Raw genomic sequence first — 16,206 nt, forward strand, 5'->3', positions numbered from 1 at the left:
ACACTTCTGTAATTCCATTGTGAAACACCCTCAACAGATTTTATGTACTCCGGTTTATTTCCCCAAAATTAGCAGCTCCTTCGAGATGGCCCAGTGGATTTCTTATAATTAGCTCAGCGATACTCAGCCAGTAATGTCAAGTACACTCAGATTTGACTTGAGTTTTCCCAAATGTCAAGAAAATCAGCAGGAGAAACCCAATTAGAACATTCCCAAAAACAAGCATGTAATTTGAGTCAATAATTAAACTTTGTCTGCTTCTTATTGTATTTGCTAGAATGAACACTTGAATGCTCAAGTGTTTGTTTAGCATTTTTCAATCACTATTGCCATTATTCTGCTCATGTCAGTGATTGAAAAAATTTTATATTAAAATGTTATAATTTATCATTTTTATCAGTGGATATTGTGCTGCCATCTTTTAAATTTGTTTTTGGCACCGCATTGGTTTTTACCTTCCATTACATCCTTGACACCCCTCTATGTTCTCTTTGTAATATCCTGACAATATTCCATGTGCAAACCATCACAAACAATGAATACATGATTGGTATTCTTATACATCTATTGCCCCCTGGTTCTTCAAGGTCATGGTGTCTTGCTACAGTTGACAGGTAATGAGGGGGAAAATGCTTCAGAGATATACTGTAGTTCATGGAGGAACTCTGGAGCCAGTCCATTACATGCACTACATTTTCTTCCTACAGGCACATCTAAACAGGATCTATCAGGTATGAAATCTGCATGGCACAGAAATGTACTGGAGTAGTGTTGCAAAGTCTGCCTCCAGATTTGACAAAACCCCCAACGCAATCAAATAATCCCATTTTATTGAAAATTTCCCAGCTGTTTCTTGAAAACCCCAAGGAATGGTCTCATCAGAGTTCATGAAAGTGATTCGACTACAGCATGTTTTCCAAATGTAGCCTGAAAACTTCACTGATCTTGTGACAGAAAGTGTGTAAAGCTTATCTCTTGAGATCAGATGAAAATTTGGTTAATAACGTAACAATAGGGAAACACCATTTCTGTGTCGCTGTTGCCTGATCATTTCAAACCTTCCATCACAGCATGAAGATGCCTGGATGCATACCCAGCTCAGTCTGTCTGTCATCTCCATAATACTGTATTGTATAACACTTATGTTAGTATCATCTGAAAATTGAGGGGTAAAAGAGCTCCACCCAAAATCTATCTTTTGAGTATCCAGCACCTCACCCCTACAGACAAAAATGAAAATAGGAGTGTTTGAAACGTAGTGATCATGGAGGTGGCCGGTGAAGTGGATTACCTGACATGAATTCAAGCAGACTACAAGTACTGCACTCTGTGTGGAACAGAAATATGAACCTTTTACAGCCACCCTTCAAACCTACAGGGATGAATGTTTGATATTCAAGAATAGATTTTGAGTGGAGCCTCACAAGTGCAAAACACCCTACCACGATATTACGCACATTGCGACAGTCCTATTTTTTTCCATGTGTAACTCTGAACACCCACAGTGACACACATGGATACCCAGTAACAGTTTGCATCTCAGTCCTATTATCCAGTGTAGATGTCTCATGAGAAGCAGCATTTTTTTGCGGAAATGCCTCCCAGCTGCTGTACCTCACCTCGGCTTCTTTTGTTATCTTGAAGCTGTCACAATGGATGAGGAGAGACTCATCAGTGGGGTAGATGAACACACTGAGCTCTACATCCCACAGTTTCACCATTTAATGTCATGAAAGCCATTGCCTGGCAAACTATACTGTAGATGTGAAGATTGACTCTGCAGGTGAGGGCTGAGGAAATGAATAACGCTTTTAGACTTTCGTATTAACAAAAAAACAGGAGACTACAGTTTGCAATACCCACCCATTTTCTATTTTCTGCGCTGTGTAGTCACTGACATGCTGCACCATGGCGCGTCACGTGACACGTGTATTGTGACGCACAGCTACGCTGTGGTGAGTGTGTTTTGCACTTTAGTCTGCAGTATGCTGTGTGATCCGTGGCATCTCTTCTTCAAAGAAATGATTAGCAGCCTTACTGAATCACTGTAGAGTAAGAGTAGATGCGGATTGCTTGTTTTCCCATGTAGTTCTGATTATCAGCAGGAGAAATGATTTCCAAATTGGGGCTCTATTGAATGCATGAGGCAACGGCTGCTAATTGTTTAGTTGTCTTGTTCTGTTTGTTCATTTGATGTCTGTCCGTCATGCTATCTGTAATCACCGTAACAGCTGTATTTCATCTAGAATGGGTGTGACAAGTGAAACAACATTCTTTTGGGGTGGACATGCTGAATTGAAAAAAATGCAACTCTTAGTTCACTTCATAATTTTTTTGGAAAACTTTAAAGGATGTTAAGGGCATTAATATATCATTAATATCATTAATATATTGATGTGAGTTTTTGTATTGGTCAGAAAAACCAGTACTGATCTGTCCTGTGCCGTTTTAGATGTGTGATATTGATGAATAGATCGAATCAATTAGCAATTTATTTGAATTTGTATTTCTTCGGCTCCTTAGTTGGTCAGCAAATCTCATTTTTCTTGTTTAAAGTGCTAGGGTAATAGTAGATTACGTACTTTACATTCAATACTTAGACATTTTTTACCTTATTTATGCAGAACCCCGTGATAATAATAAAATATAATACTCTCCTTTATCACAAATATCACTGATGTGCTGTTTATTGTTAGACTTGAAATTCAGTTGCATTAGAGAAAAGGATTATCAGAGTAATGTGATAAATCCCAAATAGAGTGTAGTTTTACAAAAACTCCAGTTTTGCTTTAACTTATTTGATACTGCCCTGCCCTGACTGTGTATTATAGACTGTGGATTGTAACTTTATAGGAGTACACTCACATGTTGGTAAAAAAAAACAATTTCATCATCTTCGCTGCACAGTAAAACTATGAGCAGTATTTTCACCACAACAACAGTTTATTGAGTAATCTGTATTATACAGTGGATAAATTAAGATTTTACATTTGAGAGGGACTATAACTTCTTTTAACGGTTCAATGCTTAGTCCACATATGGTACCAACTTTGAAAAAAGCCTCAGAAACTAAACATCAGAAACAATTTGGACATGTTTATGTTGTTTTGGTTTACCTCCATCTTGAAAGATAGAATACAGCCTTTAAGAGCCCTAAAAAAAACATACTGTTTAGGGTTTTTTGAAAGTGCCCTGTGGAGTAAACAAATGTTTCACTTTACATTCCGTGTTACTCACCAGATCACACTGTGCATATCCTTTAAGTCTAACAAATATGTGCATTTCTTTCCTTATATAATATGTGAAAAGCTGATTCTTCTTAAATCTGCATTGTTGACATCCACGTTTACTTGCTCGAAGTTCTCTTCCCTGCTGTTGTTGCAGCGACACTTCCACCTGTAGATCAGTGGAATAGCATGAAACCATTAGCAGGATTGTGTGTCACCTTGCCTGCATGCCTGCGAATGTTCGTGTTTGTCTTCATGCACATGCACAAGGACGAACAAAATGTGGGCCCATGTGTAAAAACATCGTTCCATTGTGCTGCCAGTGGTTTAAAAAAAAAAAAACTCCACAGGGCACCTTTTAGGCTAACATTTACTCTTTCTATCATTTTCAATATCAATGACTTTATAGCAGACTCTCAGGGGACCTGCTATTAAAATTAAAAGGAAAAAAAAAACAGAGAGGGTCAAGGTGTTAATTGTGTTATCTTTACCTTTGATGTGTGAACTATGATATTTATTTATTTATGATGCCGCAAATGGAGGAGACAGTCTCTGCAGCTCAAGATATTAAATTACTGTGTAATATTTGAGCAAAAAGATCAGGATTAGAGAATTCTTTCAGATACTGTACATCACTCAAGTAAAAAAACAAGACAGATTATATTACAGCTGATCTTCTGTGACAGTTAGCAATTCAGATCTTTGTCTGGCTTTGTTTGATTCTGTTCCCATTCTCCCGTGGTCTTGGATTTTAAAGGTTAACACGCAGAAACTAATTCTTTCTGAAGATTCTGAATAAAATCTTCAGTGTAAGCAGAAAAAAAGCATTGTCCGATAACCGTGATAAAAGAGATTCACAGTGTGAGGGCTGAAGGAGATTACTGTATCATACAATGGAAAAGCAGTGGTACTGCACATAAAAAGGACAGGATAAAAGGAGTATGGTCCAAAAAAAACTGCGGGAGTATGTCGGCTTAAAGTTATGTTTCAAATTCAAATTGGTACTTATCTGAGGATAGTTTTGTTTTTGTTTATAACGCAAAGTTATTTATATATATATATATATATATATATATTTATTTATTAAAACTTATATCAACTTCATGGGTGATATTTGGTTGTTTCAGTCCTTTGAATGCATTCGCTATCAGTCGCTTTAGATAAGTGTCTCTGTTTAATAAATGAAAATGTAAATTGAGAATTTATCCATGCTTTTGTACATTATCTACATAGTGAATGTTTTGCTTATTTAAATACATATTAAACATTCTGCTTGATGCAGGGAGTTTTTAAGCTGTAATTATCTGGAAATATGTTAAACTATATAGAGAGAAGTTTTAGTCAAGTAAGACTAATTATTGGTGATGGCACTTTATGTCTGTAATCAGTGTGTTTTTGTAAAAAAAAAAATTGTAGTTTTGAGGCCAAAAATCCACTTTTAAGGTGTTCTCTGTCTAACATCCACATTTCCAATGAGAAGTTAAAGAACTGAGAAAAGAGATTCATGAGTATTTTATTTGTAATGATATACTCAAAGAAAATTTGTAATGAATGTTGTGTGGCAGCGATGTAGGAAGGGCATCTGGAACAGAGGCATGCTTTAAACGTGACGTTTCCAGGGACGTACTGACAGAGGTTCCTAGGCTTAGCCGTTAATGATACAGGATGATGACAATATGCATACTCATCAGTTTATGTCAGGTATCGCCCAGTGAGTAAAACACAGCCGGGGTTCAGTACATCTACGTGTTTAGTGTATTTGTGGTAGTATGTCTCCTCTTTCTGCATTGCCTTCTTCACGCTGGCATTTACAAGTCATGTCAGAACAAAGAGCAAAGATAATTCTCTACGGAAGGAAATAACAATAGGCTAGAAAAATGATAAGTCCCCAGGGAACTGTCACCATATTGTTCTGCGCGTTTGCTTTGAGAAGTGATTGTGTTATGGTGTCTTCTGTTTTGCATGCTCGCATCCGCTGTTGTTCATTGTCCCTTTGTCTTAAACAATCACCTGTCACAGATATGACAGTGATAGTTGTCAGCTCACCTACTGCAGAGGCTGCAAACTAGTGTGTGGATGAGGCTGGTGATGTTACAGACCATTAGGTTGCCTATTTTAATTGGGCTCTCGCTCTTTCTCAGCACGGTGGTGATATGCGGCCAACTGCTGTTCGTAATGATGTACAGTGCACAGTGCGTTTTAATGTGACAGTAGACGACTTACAATGCTCCTGAGAACATAATGAAACACCCTCATACAATAAGCTTTGCATAAGCTTTGCCAAATTTTTTTTTTTTTTTTTTCTCTTTTTCTACTGTCTAATCTTTTTTACCTTTCTCATTTTGTTTATTTTCATACTAAAAAGTGAATCAGGTCTGTCAGTGATATAAGCGACTTGAATTCAAACACCATATGTTTTTTGTGTTATTTATAAGCCTCTGGCGTTGATTATGAGAGCGGATGATACAGGGGCTTGATTCACTGTTTTGTCCTATAATTATTCTGGCAGATTGCTTTCATTTACTTGACATTTTCGTGCTGTTGCACCTGATGAAATAGCTGTTCATCATTTTGCTTGTTACGCTTCAATACTTTTTTGCTCATTTTCACATCTCATTTTCATGGTTAACATTTTCTTGAAATCCATGGAGCATGCTTTCCAAAACGCTTTTAGTCTTGCGGAGTTGGGCTTTTCAGTGTCACTGTGATTTCACTTGACATAACATGTTGTCTAGTACAATTCAAATTATTTGTTTGTTATTCAGAGGTTTGATTTTATCTGTCATGATGTAAAATAATTCTGTGTTCGGCAGGGTGTTTTATTGTATTCAGTAGAGTGGGATTTATGACCAACATGAATATAATAGTCACCAATTTATCTTGATATATCTGATTAACTCTCAATAACTTGATAAAATGTTAAGCCTATGTCAGTCCCAGTCAAACAATAATATAACATTGGACAATAACCCAAGTAGCCCTAGTTATTATTTAAGTTGTGTGGTTTTGGTCAGTTGGCGAATCTTCAGGCCATCAATTCTTATAATCCAAAAAATAATGTTTTTAAAGCTTATGTGCTTGCAGATTTATAAACATCCACTGACAGGGATAGGTGCTATCATATCCATCTTTTTAAAGAATGAGACTTAAAATTCTTAATTCATGCAAATCACATTTTTGTCTATTTTAGCCTTGAAATACAATCAAAGCATAACAGGGAAAAAAAACACTTCATTTGAAACAATAGTACAAGTATTGTTAACATTCAGAGCAGGCCATTTCACTCGCAAAATTACTCAATATTACGTGGGCCACCTGTCGGCAAAGATTTATTTCCAAGTCTCACATGGGGTGTAGGAAGAGCTGCTACAAAATTGCTTATTTTAAAACCGTCATTGCTTATTGAGAGACCCAGCAAGTGTTATTCAATGATTTGATGGGCAGGGTACCAACTGTTGTTTCTCGATGTAGGAGAAGAACGGCTTCTTTATATGCACGCGTAAAGACAACAGTGAGATTAAATTCGATTTTATTTGCTTTTATCCTCTCATTGTTGCTTCGAGCCTAAAAAATGGATTGTGAATCAATAATTGCTGCACTATTACCACACAGGCCAACATATAGCAATCATGAGGCCAAGAAAACTTCTTTTACGATTACAGAAAATAACCCACCAATAAAATCCCCCTAAAAATGAAACTTTAAAATGAAACTTTTATTGCCACGTAGGCTTCTCTGGAAGGGAAATCCAAAGCATACCCCTTCTTATATCTGTAGACCTTTAGCATAATCAGTTATTCACCTCAGGTACAATGGATACACAGAAAATAAACTGCAGGCACTTTAAGCTTGCATGTAATGCGCAGCATCCCATCTTTGTCTGGATAAGGATTACTTCCTAAGAATTGCTTTGCCTTTTGTTTGTTGTTTTGTCTCTGTCCTCTACAGGCCTCATGGACTCGGCCCGAGCAGCACAAGGTATTCTAAATGCATGACTTTCTCCTACACCCATCCATCGCTCATGTCAGGGGAGTCTTATTCAATTCTAGATGGATGCAGATCAAAATTCTTGTTCAGGGAGAGTATAAACCCCTGAGAACAATGCAGTAACCAAAGAGGCCAGTGCAAGTCTGTCTATTTGTCTCTTTGCTTGGCTTGTTTGTTTTCCTAATAAAGTTACATTAGCCTTTTTTTTTTAGTTTTTTAGTTTTTTAGTTTTTTTCCCCCAGACCTTTAAACTAGCCTGCGATAACACAAGTCATTAAAAGACATCTGCCTGCCCAAATATGATTTTTTAAATTACTTTTTATAGGTTGGTTACATGATTTTGTTAAATGCAGTTTGTCACCCTGTTTACACTCTGATATTTTTCTTTACGCAAGACTTGCACTTCTCAGATCTCTCTGTCATGCCACCCGCATCTCCAGATCTCAGTCAGTCCTCTGAAAATTCCTTCTTGTTAACTTCAACGTAATGTATTTTGTATTTTTGACATTAGAAAATGGTTTTCCATAGTTCACATTCTTTGGACCAAAGATGACTGAATATGTATGTAAGAGAAAATGAAAGATGTCTTTGTGCAGCAGCTCGGAGTGTCAGAGCAAGGCACTTTTCCTGAAAGAAAGTGAAAATTGGCAAAAGAAAGAGCTGCCCACATAAGCTTTTCTCCAACTTTCTTCACTATCCAATATGTGTTTTACATATGTGAGAAAATTAGTGAGAAATACCACCTCGTTATGTCCACCATTAGTGCCAAGTGCACAATACTAGAGGATAGAGCTGGTCCGGATTCATTTTTTGGCTTTTAAATGAACAGAAAATTGAGCTCTCACGAAGTGTGACATCGACGATCAGTCCATCACCGTTTGAAGGTGCAAGATAATACATTAGGGTTGCCACTGTTATTTATACTTTAGCATTTGACAGGAAATGAATCTGTATTTTTAAACTGTTTTGCTTCCCAAATAGCCTCGCTATTTTATTTTCAAGTTAATGGGAGCACTGCTCATACAGAGAATCAGTCTTTTCCTTTTACTCCCTCCTCTAATAGTTGTGAGAATTTTTTTTTCCATTCATTGTTTCCAACAGTCCCTAATATTGACAGCTGAATTGCGTTCATTAATGACACCTGTGATTACACAAACTTTGGAATGAAACACCTCATCACTCACTTCTCACTACAGGAGGTGAAAAGGAACCTTTCTCATCAGGCACATGCCGACTCTAATTATTAGGTTTGTGTAAAACTGTGATTTACACATGGTTGCACTAACTTTTATGTGCATGAGCTATAATAATCTGTGGGTTTCCTATAAACTACGACCTGGCAGGTAAGGGTAAAATGCATCATTTTGGACATTTGGATTTGATGAACAGATCATCTGTTCAAAAATTAGGCATCTCCGAAAAGCCCAAACATTGCATCCTAGTAACCTAAGATTCTCAGTTTTATTAAGAAGGATAAAGATAATCCCAAGGGATGCAACTTTTCCTTAAAACAGGAACACATATCTTGCTTAAAAAAAACTGTCCATCCTTTTTTATTTTTATGAACCATATTTTAGCTGTTGTCTCTCAAATTGCATCTCGATAGCATATATGCAGCACAGTTGTGGTTTCAGGTTGTGCGTGTATTGGTTTACAAAAATGGATCAGGCAATAAGTTTCACTTTCTGACATAATGACGTGGTGTTGAAGTCCACTTGCACTTTGAATTGATCAGTTTGTGTCTTTCTGCAAGACATCCCATTATGAACCGCGCAGGGGAGGAGTACGAGCATGATGAGCATGTCATTTGACATTCTAGGGAAGGGAAGATACATTCTGGGGAAGGTACATTTGTATGCTGGGACAGTTGAGATTTGGTGAGACATTAGTTTAACTTGTCCTCAGTGTATTCTCAATTTTATGCTCTGATATTCCAACAGTGTCTCTCTCCTCTGTGGTAGAGCTGAAGAAGCTGTTGGAGAGCTCTGCCGTCAGTGTGGTTTGATTTATTAGAGGAGCTTGGGTCTGAAAGTCTTTATTTTCTTCTTATTTCTTCTTTTGTTTTACACCAGGTTTTCACACAGACATGAAAAGTGGTTTTACACCTATTTGTAAGAGGCAGTAAAGCCAAAAAATATGATCAAGGAAGTTTCTAATAGACAGCCACTCTGGTACATAATGTATTAATGTTGAAAATCATTTTTACAAAACATTAATGAATCACAATATTGAATTGCTGCAAACACAAGTTTCCTCTGGTATATAATGATATTCATTACAGGCCTCCCATAGGGACTGAGTGGCTGTAGCCCCTGAGAAACTGCCCACATGTGGATCTGGCTTTGGTGGCATTTTGACGCCATTCTCCACAAAGTAGGAGCAGAAAATTCAAAAGGACTCAATATTGAGGCATACTGACTCACTAGGACTTCATGATTGTACATAGTGTGGCATGTTGAACAGATGCAGGAGCCCGAAGCAGTACCACAGGGGTTGAGAGAACACTTTCTGCACAGAGGTCAGAATAAAAGGGTAGTGTGTTATATAAGTGTCTCCCTGGTCCTGCTACCTGCTATGCATAATGAATGCTTTGTCTATTGAATTTGAATACAAACTAATGAGGGTTTCTCTTACATGGCTGCTCAGACTGGGCCCTAATTCAATATGTGTAAAAGCAACCGTGCCATTGTTTTGCCTGTAGCTTGGATCAAAGCCATGAAAGCAACCCCAAGAGAGGCTTAGATATTCGGTTCAGCGGCACATTGTTAAAGGAACAATTCGCAAAAACACTGTATAGAGCTTATTGTGTAAAAAAAGTACTGTATAAAAAACACTTGCATGTCATGGATTTACGACATGCAAATACTGTATATAAACACTTGCATGTCGTAATTCCATGAATTAAATTTGAATTGGTTAAGACGGTTAAATTGAGGTTCACCTAACTCATTTGTTAGGGTAAATAATGTTTATAGTCTGTTTGGGAAATGTTTTAAATAGTTATATTGTAGTGGGGAAAATGTTTCTTTAAAAGAAGAGATTCTGTGCATCTGAAACTTGACACCACAACAGTTAAGTGTCACATGACGACAGCAATCACAGCCACGCTAAGTAGTTGACCCTAAAGGTCGGTAAGCCTCTTATGGTGGGATGTTTTAACTCTGCATATCGAGTTTAATGAAATCAGGTATTTCTAGAGCAGGAAGGTCATTTACACATCTCATTGGCCAGCTGTCTGTTGTTATTTTCCAGGTTTCAAATGCTGTGTGACTTGGCAGGTGCCCTTCATCACTGAAAGTGGGGCATGTATTAAATGTGGGTTCAGAGAGCATTGCAACCTAATACACCGAAAACACAACAAGCCATTAACTTAAAATGTTATTTTGCTAAAAAATATGATTGTGTGTAATGGCATAGTCACAAGAGTGTGGCATGTACGGTAATGCTCTTTCTCTTTCATGAGTTGGTAAGCCTTCGTGTGAAAAGCTCTAGATTGGTTCTAGTGCCTTCTTTCATCAATTATTGATAGGCTCCCGTACTGTCAACTGTGTCCTTATGTTTCCATGTCTTTACAGAGCAGAATGTGCCTATTTCATTCATGTAATGTCTGTTCTGCCCATTAAAGGCCTGCTTTTTTAAGCTTTTTATTTTTTCAGGTCACACATCTTTCTGCTGAAATGTGTTCTGTAGATATAAATGTGCAATATGGCTATGGAATTTAGCTGATGTGAATGGTTTGTTTTTCCTAAACCAAGCCATTTTCTGCTCCCATTTAGAGTCTGGATGGAAATGTAGTGGTGAGGAGTGATGCTCGTGTGTCCTCCCTCACTCTGAAGTATGTCAAGTATACAGATGCCGGTCAGTACCTCTGCACAGCACGCAGTGCCATTGGAGAGGATGCTCAGGCGGCATATCTGGAAGTCCGCTGTACGTATTTCTTTCCTTCTTAATAGAAGTGTTTAGGCCTTAAACATTAGTACATTCTTGTAAAAGTGACTTCACATCAACGTAGCTGGTCCTCCACCTTTTTTAAATGAACAAAAGAAGCAGTTCCTGATCATATAAAGCTCTTAAATTTGCTGTTTTTTTACACAGCACTAATTTTCATGCACTTTAAAAAAAAATTTTGGCAGAAAGTTTTTATTAAGTGCTTCCCCCCCCCCCAGATGCCCCTAAGATACATGGTGCAGTGGCAGTGTATACCTGGGAGGGAAACGCAGTGAATATCAGCTGTGAAGTCAAGGCTCATCCCAATGATGTATCTATTGTTTGGCTGAGAGATGGACTGCAGCTCCCCAACTCAAACACCACCAACGTTAAGATCTTCAGAACTCCATCATCCAGCTACCTGCAGGTATACACACGTCAAACACTCTAAAATGTTCAGATATACACATAGAGGCCTTACACGGGCACACACACACACACAACCCTTGTGTCATCAAGATTTCATGACCACAAACTCGAAGCGAAGGGTTTTCTTTCAGCTCCATTGTGTAAAAAATCAGATGAATAATTCAGCAGCAGGAAAGCTCAACCCAACAAAATAAAAATAGACTGCTCTAATGGACAAACAGAAAGGTCACCTTCAGAGAGTTTGACACACAAGTTTGTTCGTCTGTTTTGCTACACTGCCCTTCATATATTTGCTGCTTTCCTTTTTATTTTCCTCCTCCAGATAACCCCCGAGTCTGAAAATGACTTTGGGAGCTATAACTGCACTGCCTCTAATGAGATGGGCACAGAATCTAAGGAGTTCCTGCTCATTCAGGCCGGTCAGTGATGATACTGTGATTTAAAATCCTTCTTTATTTTGCATTTGCGTGTTTGTGGCTGTTCGGCATGATCAAAATTTGAAGGAGTATTGATGACAGGAAGAAGTCTTCCATAGGATACACATTTTCAATAACTGCTTAAAACCTTGGGTATTAGGGCTACATAATAAGTACTTATGGTAAATTTCATTTTAGAACACAAACAAAATTGTGAGTAACACTAGAGATTTTTTCCTGGCCACAGGCTTCAGAAGCAGCTTTTTTACCCGTGTTCAAAACACATTAGACCAAAACATCTACCACAATGTGAGAATACAAAGAGAAGTGTTTGTTTAGATGGATAATAAAATTGTTTGGAAAATACAACAGAACTAAGCTTTTCATTTCATGTTGTGCTCAAAAATGTAAACCAGCACATATTATTGTGCACATCTGCGGACTGTGTGTATTATGAAGTAAAAGGCAGTTTATTCAAGTTACAACATTTTATTGTGACACCGCAGTTCACCACCAGCTGATACCACATCAGACACATGGAACAGAGAGCAGAGGGATAATGCCGCTCTTAATGCACAATCTCAAGTAAATCAATTGAAAACACCACGTTCTTCACTTGGAGCAGAACCACAGTAATTACAGTGTGCCTTTTCATTTCTGAGACCAAAGTGATTCAATATACAACTGTGTTCACACCACTGTGTGTGAATTCAGCCACCAGCACTTGGATATGGGCAATGTCATTAGGGTATATAGTTTAGACATTGTCATTTCTCTAAAATAGAGTGAGAGCGCAGGGGTGAATGAACCAAAATAAGGTTGTTCTGATTTTAAAGTTGAATAACATGACTGTAAATAATAAATAAATAGTCAATTAATCATCATTAATTGTGTTCACCAGAAATCAGATATTTTCTATACAAATCCAAGTTAAGTGATGCATATTTTCAACTTTTTTTATTTTATTTTTATTTTTTACTTTTATTTGTTCTTCTTTTGGAAAGGTTTTCAGTGGTTTTTTGTGCAGTTATCATTTAAGGCTGACTTCGGATCAGCTGTTACTTGAATCAGTTTGTCATAGGAGCATTTAATTGTTTTTCCTACCAACTGTCATTTTTTTTTTCTGAAATAATGTCAGAACTATGCAGCATTCAGTGCAAGGGGATTGGCATTACTGTCATAAATCATAGATTTTTTACAAAGATGAAGCAGGTTTAGATGTAATTTGCAGCTATTCGGAGCCTTGAGCTCATTCTGTAAGTGTAACGGAACAATGAAACTGCAATCTTACAGGTTTTGTCGTAATCACACTGCATTTCCTCCCTTTACCAGAGGTTCCGTCAGCTCCATCCATCAGTGCGGTAAGACCCTTCTCCACCACAGCACAGATCCAGTTTGAGGAGCCTGAGTCCATTGGAGGTGTTCCTGTCCTGAAATACACAGCGGAGTGGAGGACACAGGGCAGGGACAGCTGGACGCAAAGTGTCTACGAGGTCCAAGATGGTAACAACACAAACTGGAACAAAAATGCTGCTGTTTTTTTGGGGATTTTTTTCCCAGAAGATTAAAAAAAATTAATGAAAATCATGAAAAAAGTAATAAATGATTAAATAAGAAAATAAAAAATAACAATGAAACAGACAAGATTAATGTAAAGTAGTCCTAATTGCAAAAATTATCTATACATGATGGCTGAGAAACAGCTGTCAGTTATTTTTCTGTGTATGTCTGATTTAAGACCATCTCCAAATAGATTTATCTGTTGTTTAAACATTGTTGGAATGAAATGAGAATTGAGCTAATCACTGTTTACTTGTGATGGAATTAATTATGCATGTATTGTTGGAACAGGGGTTGTGTTTGTTTTACTGCTAATCGAAATGATCAAGGTGTTCTCAGCGGGGATTGCACTGCCTCTGATTGTAACAGGCTCCATCGGTGAGGTGACTATCACAGGACTAAAGCCAGAAACCAGCTACGAAGTGAAGCTTTCAGCCATCAACGGCAAGGGTGAGGGTGAAAGCAGCCCCGCGGAGTTCTTCAAGACGGAGCCTGTCCGTAAGTAGCACAAACAGCACACTTTACAGCACACTGTAGAGCTTTTATCAGACCTTTTTGACCTCTATCTCCACAAACACATTACCCGAGGTCCCCTCTTCTTTGTCATGGAGTAAGAGGTGCTTGTCCGTCCCATTACTGATCTATAAAAACTCAGTGAAGAGTAGAGTTTCTCAGCAGCTGGACAGCAACACACAAATCAGCACTGAGACTGTTTGGACAGTGTCACAAAAGCTTCCAACAGAGTCTTTTCAATCTAAAGCCCGTCGTCTTCCATGGTTTTTTTTTGTTTATTTAGAAGTAAAACTGACAACAGGAACTAACTCACAGTCCTCCTTGTTTTGCTTGCTTAGTTTTTCCATGGAGGGACCATGAAATGTAAGAATTCAGGAACATTTTAACATCAAGTCCAAGTGGTTTAACACCATCTTGCTATTTTACACATTAAATTGCACTCTGATTTCATCACATACATCACAAAATCTTTTGCAGTCCTTTATTGGGCTCATTATGTGCTTGCAAACCATGAATTAGAATATGAAATGGAGAGTTATTCCTTGGTTCTTTAAATACCAGCTTTGTGGTCAGTCTTTAACTCATTATTTAGTTTATAGCCCCCTCTGTTGGTTGGGGATACATGTTTTTGGAGGAGAAACTGCTACCCCTTGTTGGATTCACATTGAATGTGCCTATTCATACATAATTGATCCCATTTTTATTTTTGGACATAATTTCATTTTGTCTGCGTGTTGCTCATCTCCAGATATTTTTATTTTATAATTTTAATCATCCATTTTTCTTTATCCATTTGCCATCATCTGTCTGTTGTATCTATCAGGCTACACTTACAAAAGTAAGTGATTCATCTCTTTTTTTTTTTTCAGCGCTCAGTTTAATTGGAACCTTTAATGTGTCAGTTTTAAAATGCTGTTCATCTACATTAAAAACAGACAAACACGTTGATATTTTTTCTAATTATATAAATAAGTATACCTTTGGATGAATATATTCGTAGAGTATTATCTCACCCTTTTCAGCTTTGTTTTGGATCAATATGTCCTAGCCCTGTTTCTCTGTTGTGTCACCTACTTCTTAACTGTTCCGAGAGATACCCTATAATTTCAACACATAACGTTGTTTGAAACGTTGTTCAAACACTATTTGATGTCCAATCAGTTAATTATTACAGACTAATCAGAATATCCAAAATAAATTAGCTGGGATATTTCCATGAAAAATAATTTAAAAAGAATGTTTTACTTCATGCCACCTTTGAAGCAGTGTCTTAAAGCAGCCATTCAGTTTCATGTGCGCTGCCTCTGCCTCATTCCAGCCTTAAATGTGGCAATCCTTAAGTAAAATGTTTTGTTCCCTCTTTTTTGGTGCAGTGTGCCAGAAATGAGTCTTGGTAAACTCTTCAGTGTTGTTACAGAGATTCAGGTAGTCATTTGTGCAGACAGCTGATTCTGATTGCCTCATATCTTCTCTTTTATGTCCCTAGAAGGCATTTTTAAATTTTTCACTGAAGACACAGGTTTGTTCTGCAGTGAGGATAATAGATTAGTTTTTACTGCTGTAGCTGTTTCCTTCCCTACAGGATAACCCCATCACCCTTACTGATTAGCTGCATGTGTAATAACTTAGCCGAATGGGTTTATTTTTCTAGACTGTGACCTTGTATGGCCTGATCATCCTCTACTCCTCTGTCTCTAGATTTTATTTCACCCACATTCCCTGAGTTGAGAGATGAGTTACTCCAAATATGAATATGAATATATTTTTGATTTGAAGCTTGTGAATTATTTGGCTTAATGACAGTATCATGAATCAATGCCAAATCTCTGCATTTCAAAAGCTGTACATTTCCCCTCTGGCACCAGCTATTTCGTGTAATTTGGGAATGTTTACATTTGGATAAGGCCCATCAACATTGATTAATCAGTTGCCTTGCAAATTACGAAGTCTCTAAAGTCATTTTTCACATTGAGAACCCAGGAAACAGTCATTTTTTTCAGTTGTTGTGTTCATCAGTATGAATAGCTTTGTTGTGATTCTATATCTTTCTGTTTTAGTTTGTCTCTGGGTCATTCTACCTGTATTTAAGCTTTGTTGTCTGTTATGTCTTTTATGTCCTCCTTCCTCTTTCAACCACTCACGTGTGC

At 37.5% G+C, this 16,206-nt stretch overlaps 1 protein-coding gene across 8 annotated transcripts in view; it reads left to right on the top strand.

Moving 5' to 3' along the window:
* ncam1b (neural cell adhesion molecule 1b) overlaps positions 1-16,206 on the top strand; it is a 73,942-nt gene that overhangs the window by 43,956 nt on the left and 13,780 nt on the right. For 3 of the 8 annotated variants that reach the window (XM_040130581.1, XM_040130586.1, XM_040130587.1), the window contains exons 9-15: positions 708-731; positions 7,176-7,205; positions 10,991-11,141; positions 11,381-11,568; positions 11,893-11,989; positions 13,319-13,489; positions 13,916-14,044. In XM_040130581.1, the coding sequence (XP_039986515.1) occupies positions 708-731; positions 7,176-7,205; positions 10,991-11,141; positions 11,381-11,568; positions 11,893-11,989; positions 13,319-13,489; positions 13,916-14,044 (790 nt within the window). The remainder of the gene's footprint in view (positions 1-707; positions 732-7,175; positions 7,206-10,990; positions 11,142-11,380; positions 11,569-11,892; positions 11,990-13,318; positions 13,490-13,915; positions 14,045-16,206) is intronic. The other 5 variants (XM_040130583.1, XM_040130589.1, XM_040130585.1 and 2 more) reach the window with 3 other exon arrangements.

The sequence above is a fragment of the Xiphias gladius genome, chromosome 7 (assembly GCF_016859285.1).
Source record: "Xiphias gladius isolate SHS-SW01 ecotype Sanya breed wild chromosome 7, ASM1685928v1, whole genome shotgun sequence".
NCBI lineage: Eukaryota > Metazoa > Chordata > Actinopteri > Istiophoriformes > Xiphiidae > Xiphias > Xiphias gladius.